Genomic DNA, 10,066 nt, shown 5'->3' on the forward strand with positions numbered 1-10,066 from the left:
GTTGTGTTGTGCGTGTGTGTGTGTGTGTGTGTGTGTGTGTGTGTGTGTGTGTGTGTGTGTGTGTGTGTGTGTGTGTGTGTGTGTGTGTGTGAAGGGTCATTTATGGCAGACAGACGGATAGAGTTAAGATGTTAGAGTCGTTGACGGGCGAAAAGCTTCCTAAAGAATGCCTTTCCAGGAAGCGGGTGGGGGAGGGGGACGGGGGACAGGGGGGACGGGCAGAGAGCCTCAGTTCCAATATGTATTGTCTCTTTTAGCCACATGCTCCTGCTAATACTTGTGTGTTTAGTGTTTAGTTCACACTTCATTAGGCATGGAACGATTCACTAAACTCACGTTTTCGAATCAAGATCCAGTATTTTCTTCTTTTTTTTCATCACCACTATACATTTTTGAATGAAATCGATTTCAATTGTCACCAGTTTGAATGGATTTTAATCGATGTACAGTAAAATAAGCATTACATGCCTAGTATTTATTCATAAAACAGACACACTTAAACTTTTCTAACAGTGTGTCTTCTCCGTGGGTGGGAAACCTCATGACGTCATAATGACGCGTCATACTGACGTCATATGATGTCATGTGACGTAACGATGTCCTCCGAGCCGCATCACAGCCAGAAGAGTATTAAAGGAGCGCTCCAGAGGACCCACGGCTCACAAGAGGAGTATTAAAGGAACACGCCAGAGGACCCACGGCTCACAAGAAGAGTAATAAAGGAACGCGCCAGAGGACCCACGGCTCACAAGAGGAGTATTAAAGGAGCGCTCCAGAGGACCCACGGCTCACAAGAAGAGTAATAAAGGAACGCGCCAGAGGACCCACGGCTCACAAGAGGAGTATTAAAGGAGCGCTCCAGAGGACCCACGGCTCACAAGAAGAGTATTAAAGGAATGCGCCAGAGGACCCACGGCTCACAAGAAGAGTATTAAAGGAACGCGCCATAGGACCTACGGCTCACAAGAAGAGTAATAAAGGAACGCGCCAGAGGACCCACGGCTCACAAGAGAAGCCGCTAGAGCAACGGGTGTTGCTGCTACCCGTCACACCACGTCTACAGTGAACCCCCCCAGACCCTGATCTCAGGTTCTCCAATATTTACAATTTAGGCATTTAGCAGACTCTCTCAATCCAGAGCGACATACATACAGTAAGCAAGAACAACACACTCTGCACCCGAAGCAAAGTGATTTTCGGCGACCGCCGTCGATCTGAATCCGTTCCACCGTACAGCGGCGTAGAGCCACCGCGTACAACACGTCGGGATGTTGAAGTGGACGGTTCATCTGAAGGGCGGACCGAAGCCCAGACAAGATGCTGCTGCTGTCGTTGTGGGCCACGAGGTGCTCTCCTTCCAGGACGGCTCCAACACGCCCAACAACGCCGTTCACGTCTTCAATACCGCATCATTACGCTGGAGGAAGTTACCTCCGCTGACACCTGGAAGAGGAGAATGTCCCTTCGGGGAGGGGGGTCTCATCACGCATCACGGCCGCACAGCTGTGCTGATAGAATACATCGTCTACATCTGGGGAGGGTTGATCGACGTTACTCCACTGTGGGACGCCAACATGCTTTATGCGTTTAACGTGGACACCCACAGATGGTTTAAACCCAGCGTTTCCGGGACTGTTCCAGAGGGGAGGAGAGGCCCCTCGGCCTGTGTCTTGGGGAAGGCCATGTTTATCCATGGAGGATGGACCGAGCTGACCGGACACACGAATGACACCTACAAGTTGGACACCGCCACGATGGTCTGGTCTGTCATCAACACCAGAGGACCGCCACCGCCTGCTTCAGAAGGTCACTCTGCCACCATCATCGGGACAAAGATGTTCGTGTTCGGAGGCCATGGGGTGAACCAGATGGGCCTCAACAGCATCAGAGTGTTTGACACAGAGACCGACGTCTGGCTGAGCACACCTTCTTCTGCACAGATTCTTCCAGAAGAACGCTGGCATCATTCCTCCTTTACCTACAACGGAGAGCTGTACATATTCGGTGGCTGCTGCGGTGACCGGTCCTTCAACGACCTGTGGACATTCAGTCCAGAGACCTTCTCCTGGAAGGAGGTCGAGCCCAAGGAGAACGGCCCGTGTCCAATGCGCTGTGCGCACTGTTGCGTTGTGGGAGAAGGCGTCGTCCTCTTTGGAGGATACAGACACGGGGTGGTCTATCCGCCCACTGATGACCTGTACGTCCTCTTTGGAGGATACAGACACGGGGTGGTCTATCCGCCCACTGATGACCTGTACGTCTTAGACACGGGGTGGTCTATCCGCCCACTGATGACCTGTACGTCTTAGACACGGGGTGGTCTATCTGCCCACTGATGACCTGTACGTCCTCTTTGGAGGACACAGACACGGGGTGGTCTATCCGCCCACTGATGACCTGTACGTCTTAGACTTGAGTCCGACTCTCAAGACGCTATCCAAACTGGCGGTCATCCGGTACGGTCTGGAGCAGCGGCATCTCCGAGGCGACATCAGGTGGGAGCTGGACGCCATGACAGGTGCTTAACCAACGCCTCCGAGGGGTGGCGCTGGACCTGGCTATATATATATAAGACAGCTCCCATTTGGAGTTATAAGGCCGCTCCATAGAGTTATAATGCCGTAGAGTTACAAGGCTGCTCCCATAGAGTTATAAGGCCGCTCCATAGAGTTATAAGACAGCTACCATAGAGTTATAAGGCTGCTCCATAGAGTTATAATGCCGTAGAGTTACAAGGCTGCTCCCATAGAGTTACAAGGCTGCTCCCATAGAGTTATAAGGCTGCTCCCATAGAGTTATAAGGCTGCTCCCATAGAGTTATAAGGCTGCTCCCATAGAGTTATAAGACAGCTCCCATTTGGAGTTATAAGGCCGCTCCCATAGAGTTATAAGGCTGCTCCCATAGAGTTATAAGGCTGCTCCCATAGAGTTATAAGACAGCTCCCATTTGGAGTTATAAGGCCGCTCCCATAGAGTTATAAGGTTGCTCCCATAGAGTTATAAGGCTGCTCCCATAGAGTTATAAGGCTGCTCCCATAGAGTTATAAGACAGCTCCCATTTGGAGTTATAAGGCCGCTCCATAGAGTTATAAGGCTGCTCCCATAGAGTTATAAGGCTGCTCCCATAGAGTTATAAGACAGCTCCCATTTGGAGTTATGAGGCCGCTCCCATAGAGTTATAAGGCTGCTCCCATAGAGTTATAAGGCTGCTCCCATAGAGTTATAAGGCGGCTGCTCCCATGGAGTTATAAGGCTGCTCCCATAGAGTTATAAGGCTGCTCCCATAGAGTTATAAAGCTGTTCCCATAGAGTTATAAGGCTGCTCCCATAGAGTTATAAGGCTGCTCCCATAGAGTTATAAGGCTGCTCCCATAGAGTTATAAGGCTGCTCCCATAGAGTTATAAGGCTGCTCCCATAGAGTTATAAGGCTGCTCCCATAGAGTGATAAGGCTGCTCCCATAGAGTTACTGTATAAGGCTGCTCCCATAGTTATAAGGCTGCTCATAGAGTTATAAGGCTGCTCCCATAGAGTTATAAGGCTGCTCCCATAGAGTTATAAGGCTGCTCCATAGAGTTATACGGCTGCTCCCATAGAGTTATAAGGCTGCTCCCATAGAGTTATAAGACAGCTCCCATTTGGAGTTATAAGGCCGCTCCATAGAGTTATAAGGCTGCTCCCATAGAGTTATAAGGCTGCTCCCATAGAGTTATAAGACAGCTCCCATTTGGAGTTATAAGGCCGCTCCCATAGAGTTATAAGGCTGCTCCCATAGAGTTATAAGGCTGCTCCCATAGAGTTATAAGGCGGCTTCTCCCATGGAGTTATAAGGCTGCTCCCATAGAGTTATAAGGCTGCTCCCATAGAGTTATAAAGCTGTTCCCATAGAGTTATAAGGCTGCTCCCATAGAGTTATATAAGGCTGCTCCCATAGAGTTATATAAGGCTGCTCCCATAGAGTTATAAGGCTGCTCCCATAGAGTTATAAGGCTGCTCCCATAGAGTTATAAGGCTGCTCCCATAGAGTTATAAGGCTGCTCCCATAGAGTTATAATGCCGCTCCCATAGAGTTATAAGTCTGCTCCCATAGAGTTATAAGGCTGCTCCCATAGAGTTATAAGGCAGCTCCCATAGAGTTATACGGCTGCTCCCATAGAGTTATAAGGCTGCTCCCATAGAGTTATACGGCTGCTCCCATAGAGTTATATAAGGCTGCTCCCATAGAGTTATAAGGCTGCTCCCATAGAGTTATAAGGCTGCTCCCATAGAGTTATACGGCTGCTCCCATAGAGTTATATAAGGCTGCTCCCATAGAGTTATAAGGCTGCTCCCATAGTGTTCTTAAGGCTGCTCCCACAGAGTTATAAGGCTGCTCCCATAGAGTTATACGGCTGCTCCCATATAGTTATAAGGCTACTCCCATAGAGTTATAAGGCTGCTCTCATAGAGTTATAAGGCTGCTCCCATAGAGTTATACGGCTGCTCCCATATAGTTATAAGGCTACTCCCATAGAGTTATAAGGCTGCTCTCATAGAGTTATAAGGCTGCTCCCATAGAGTTATAAGGCTGCTCCCATAGAGTTATAAGGCTGCTCCATAGTGTTATAAGACAGCTCCCATAGAGTTATAAGGCTGCTCCATAGAGTTATAAGGCCACTCCATAGAGTTATAAGACAGCTCCCATAGAGTTATAAGGCTGCTCCATAGAGTTATAAGGCCGCTCCATAGAGTTATAAGGCCGCTCCATAGAGTTATAAGACAGCTCCCATAGAGTTATAAGGCTGCTCCCATAGAGTTAAAAGGCTGCTCCCATAGAGTTATAAGACAGCTCCCATTTGGAGTTATAAGGCCGCTCCATAGAGTTATAAGGCTGCTCCCATAGAGTTATAAGGCTGCTCCCATAGAGTTATAAGACAGCTCCCATTTGGAGTTATGAGGCCGCTCCCATAGAGTTATAAGGCTGCTCCCATAGAGTTATAAGGCTGCTCCCATAGAGTTATAAGGCGGCTGCTCCCATGGAGTTATAAGGCTGCTCCCATAGAGTTATAAGGCTGCTCCCATAGAGTTATAAAGCTGTTCCCATAGAGTTATAAGGCTGCTCCCATAGAGTTAAAAGGCTGCTCCCATAGAGTTATAAGGCTGCTCCCATAGAGTTATAAGGCTGCTCCCATAGAGTTATAAGGCTGCTCCCATAGAGTTATAAGGCTGCTCCCATAGAGTGATAAGGCTGCTCCCATAGAGTTACTGTATAAGGCTGCTCCCATAGTTATAAGGCTGCTCATAGAGTTATAAGGCTGCTCCCATAGAGTTATACGGCTGCTCCCATAGAGTTATAAGGCTGCTCCCATAGAGTTATAAGACAGCTCCCATTTGGAGTTATAAGGCCGCTCCATAGAGTTATAAGGCTGCTCCCATAGAGTTATAAGGCTGCTCCCATAGAGTTATAAGACAGCTCCCATTTGGAGTTATAAGGCCGCTCCCATAGAGTTATAAGGCTGCTCCCATAGAGTTATAAGGCTGCTCCCATAGAGTTATAAGGCGGCTTCTCCCATGGAGTTATAAGGCTGCTCCCATAGAGTTATAAGGCTGCTCCCATAGAGTTATAAAGCTGTTCCCATAGAGTTATAAGGCTGCTCCCATAGAGTTATATAAGGCTGCTCCCATAGAGTTATATAAGGCTGCTCCCATAGAGTTATATAAGGCTGCTCCCATAGAGTTATAAGGCTGCTCCCATAGAGTTATAAGGCTGCTCCCATAGAGTTATAAGGCTGCTCCCATAGAGTTATAAGGCTGCTCCCATAGAGTTATAAGGCTGCTCCCATAGAGTTATAATGCCGCTCCCATAGAGTTATAAGGCTGCTCCCATAGAGTTATAAGGCTGCTCCCATAGAGTTATAAGGCAGCTCCCATAGAGTTATACGGCTGCTCCCATAGAGTTATAAGGCTGCTCCCATAGAGTTATACGGCTGCTCCCATAGAGTTATATAAGGCTGCTCCCATAGAGTTATAAGGCTGCTCCCATAGAGTTATAAGGCTGCTCCCATAGAGTTATACGGCTGCTCCCATAGAGTTATATAAGGCTGCTCCCATAGAGTTATAAGGCTGCTCCCATAGTGTTATAAGGCTGCTCCCACAGAGTTATAAGGCTGCTCCCATAGAGTTATATGGCTGCTCCCATATAGTTATAAGGCTACTCCCATAGAGTTATAAGGCTGCTCTCATAGAGTTATAAGGCTGCTCCCATAGAGTTATACGGCTGCTCCCATATAGTTATAAGGCTACTCCCATAGAGTTATAAGGCTGCTCTCATAGAGTTATAAGGCTGCTCCCATAGAGTTATAAGGCTGCTCCCATAGAGTTATAAGGCTGCTCCATAGTGTTATAAGACAGCTCCCATAGAGTTATAAGGCTGCTCCATAGAGTTATAAGGCCACTCCATAGAGTTATAAGACAGCTCCCATAGAGTTATAAGGCTGCTCCATAGAGTTATAAGGCCGCTCCATAGAGTTATAAGGCCGCTCCATAGAGTTATAAGACAGCTCCCATAGAGTTATAAGGCAGCTCCATAGAGTTATAATGCTGCTCCCATAGAGTTATAAGGCCGCTCCATAGAGTTATAAGACAGCTCCCATAGAGTTATAATGCTGCTCCCATAGAGTTATAAGGCCGCTCCATAGAGTTATAAGGCCGCTCCATAGAGTTATAAGGCCGCTCCATAGAGTTATATAAGGCTGCTCCCATAGAGTTATAAGGCTGCTCCCATAGATTTATAAGGCTGCTCCCATAGAGTTATATGGCCGCTCCCATAGAGTTACAAGGCTGCTCCCATAGAGTTATAAGGCTGCTCCCATAGAGTTATAAGGCTGCTCCCACAGAGTTATAAAGCTGCTCCCATAGAGTTATAAGGCTACTCCCATAGAGTTATACGGCTGCTCCCATAGAGTTATAAGGCTGCTCTCATAGAGTTATAAGGCTACTCCCATAGTTATCCCATAGAGTTATAAGGCTGCTCCCATAGAGTTATAAGGCTGCTCCCATAGAGTTATAAGGCTGCTCCCATAGTTATCCCATAGAGTTATATAAGGCTGCTCCCATAGAGTTATAAGGCTGCTCCCATGGAGTTATAAGGCTGCTCCCATAGAGTTATAAGGCTGCTCCCATAGAGTTATAAGGCTGCTCCCATAGAGTTAAAAGGCTGTTCCCATAGTTATCCCATAGAGTTATAAGGCTGCTCCCATAGAGTTATAAGGCTGCTCCCATAGTTATCCCATAGAGTTATATAAGGCTGCTCCCATAGAGTTATAAGGCTGCTCCCATAGAGTTATAAGGCTGCTCCCATAGAGTTATAAGGCTGCTCCCATAGAGTTAAAAGGCTGCTCCCATAGTCATCCCATAGAGTTATAAGGCTGCTCCCATAGAGTTATAAGGCTGCTCCCATAGAGTTATAAGGCTGCTCCCATAGAGTTATTAGGCTGCTCCCATAGAGTTATAAGGCTGCTCCCATAGAGTTATAAGGCTGCTCCCATAGAGTTATAAGGCTGCTCCCATAGAGTTATAAGGCTCCTCCCATAGTTATCCCATAGAGTTATAAGGCTGCTCCCATAGAGTTATAAGGCTGCTCCCATAGAGTTATAAGGCAGCTCCCATAGTTATATAAGGCTGCTCCCATAGAGTTATAAGGCTGCTCCCATAGAGTTATAAGGCTCCTCCCACTGAGTGGTTAAGAAACTGTTGGACGACCAAAACCACTATAGCTGGGGTTCCTGTGTTGCGTTGCAGTGAAATCGGTGACCTATGAATGTGGTTTTTCGACGGAAGCAACAGCTGTACGTATTTGAAATAGTCTGGCACACACAGGGCCCTGCAAGCTGCAGACCCTGGAGCTTAACCCATTTACACCTGAGGACGATTCTACGAATGCCAAATGTTTTCTGAAAAAACTCATGTTTCTACGTCAGTGGTTCTCAACCTTTTTCATGTCAAGGACCCCCAGAATTATCTGTATTTTGCCACCGACCCCCCCATCTGAAAATATGTCATTCCAAGGACCCCCCTGCAGAAGCAAAGATTTGAGTTAAAAAAGTTCGCCCTGAAAGAATATATATACAAAGATTTGCGCCACATTTTCCCGATTTTGGGAAAATAGCAGACCTACAACCTCGTAGCGCTAGGAGCTTGTCGATCTGCTATTTTTCAATAGCTAAAGTATAACATAATGTTTAAAACACCAAATGGGGTTCCCGTCCAGAATGGCTTAAACCCTGTAACACCCAGCGTTGCAATACTACAACATATTTTAATGAATTAATGAATTAAAACTTTTTTTTAATGTTATTTTTTCACCTAAACGTCATCATTGATGTTCATTGCAATGCCATTGGTCATGATATTTACATATAAATACCCCCCACAGAGACTGAAATTCACACAAATTAAAAATCTCTGGACTCTGAATCTCTGGCATTTTTAACAATTTTAACATAATTATGACCTTTGACCTTTAACCCTAATAAAAGTAAGTAAAATAAATAACTGTAATATATGTTTTTTTTGTGATCATTAGATTGTCTAGAACATGTTTTATTTATTATTGTGAAATATATCCCCCAAATGTAAATTATGAATTTATTATTATTATTTAAATAATTATTATAAATGTGCATAACACAAAAAATTATAATTTTGTTTACATCATTTCCTCTGATAAGTCCTAGTAGTAAAACGTAGTAGTAAGGTTGAAATCGTATTTTTGCAAGTAGAAATTAAATTTAAAAAGTTCTTTGTTTACCCAGGGTGAATGGACTAAGCTCGAGATGCTTGTTTACAGCCAGACCCTGCTCATAGAACATTTCATGGTAGGGGTTCAATGCCTTGCTCAAGGGCACTTCAGCGGTGGTAATTTTAACGTGCCGGTCCGGGGATTCGAACTGGCGACCTTCCGATAACAAGACCGCTCCGCAAACCGTTCGGCCACCGCTGCCAACCAAAGTGGAGACAGCAGAGACCAAATTCCAGATGATTATTCACCATGACAGAGGAAACAGTGTACCCGAAGCAACAGCAGCAACGTGACATCCAGTTATTATGGTGATTATTCACCATGACAGAGGAAACAGTGTGACCGAAGCAACAGCAGCAAAGTGACATCCAGTTAGCCAGCAGACAGAGTATATGTGTTGTTGTGGCCTGTGTTGAAACAAGTGCTGAGATGAATGTTGTCCGTTCTGTGTGTTGGTGTTTTGAGGGCATCAAATCCCTCTTTTTACAACATTCCCTTCTCATTCGTCTCTGGCTGGTTTCCCCTCTCTGGCCCACGGCCAATCACATCACTTTTAGATGGCTATATTTTCACTAGGTATATATACCGATGTTGATGGTGACGAAAATTAAGATATGTTTCAATTAAGCAATATTACACGAGAGGGTGTGGGTTAACGTGATTATTGCCACGACAGGGATGCGGTGAGGAACGAGACGAAGTCGAGTTCCGCAAGCATCACTGAAGTGATGTTACCCTTAAAACTAAGAAAATCGCTGAAAGAATATATTTTTTTAATGACAGATGTAGTCACTACGACAACAAATGTCCCAAGAAACTAGCTAGCCTAGCCACCGAGTTTGCTAGCGCTCTGGGAAAACAGAGCAGCTGAATTCTTTGTTTTGATTAGGTGGTGAATGGTGCTGGTTTAACCCACGGCTAGAAGGCTGTTTCAACCAATCAGATTGCTTCCTCGAAACGACCTGTGGTATAATGTCGGGTTATAACTGGCTGTCGATGGTGACGTAATTAGGATATGTTTCAGTGTCGGGTGAATTAAAGGTAATGTCTGTATGTATACATGTATGTAATCTGAAACCTATCTTTATTACGTCACCATCGAAAGCCAGTGATACCCCGGCATTGATACATATCTTCATTAAAGCCAGTGATACCCTGGCATTGATACATATCTTCATTAAAGCCAGTGATACCCTGGCATTGATACATATCTTCATTTAAGCCAGTGATACCCTGGCATTGATACATATCTTCATTAAAGCCAGTGATACCCTGGCATTGATACATA

The 10,066-nt window shown here is 45.7% G+C and overlaps 1 protein-coding gene across 1 annotated transcript; it reads left to right on the forward strand.

The window, feature by feature from the left end:
• Positions 1-1,268: 1,268 nt before the first annotated feature.
• Positions 1,269-2,526, forward strand: LOC306943161 (kelch domain-containing protein 3-like; the record flags this gene model as incomplete). The annotated part of the gene is made up of 3 exons (XM_079529362.1): positions 1,269-1,634; positions 1,941-2,254; positions 2,367-2,526. 3 exons carry the CDS (start codon positions 1,269-1,271, stop codon positions 2,524-2,526), a joined length of 840 nt encoding a protein of 279 aa, XP_079385488.1.
• Positions 2,527-10,066: the final 7,540 nt, after the last annotated feature.

Source organism: Electrona antarctica, assembly GCF_951216825.1.
Source record: "Electrona antarctica genome assembly, chromosome: 19".
NCBI lineage: Eukaryota > Metazoa > Chordata > Actinopteri > Myctophiformes > Myctophidae > Electrona > Electrona antarctica.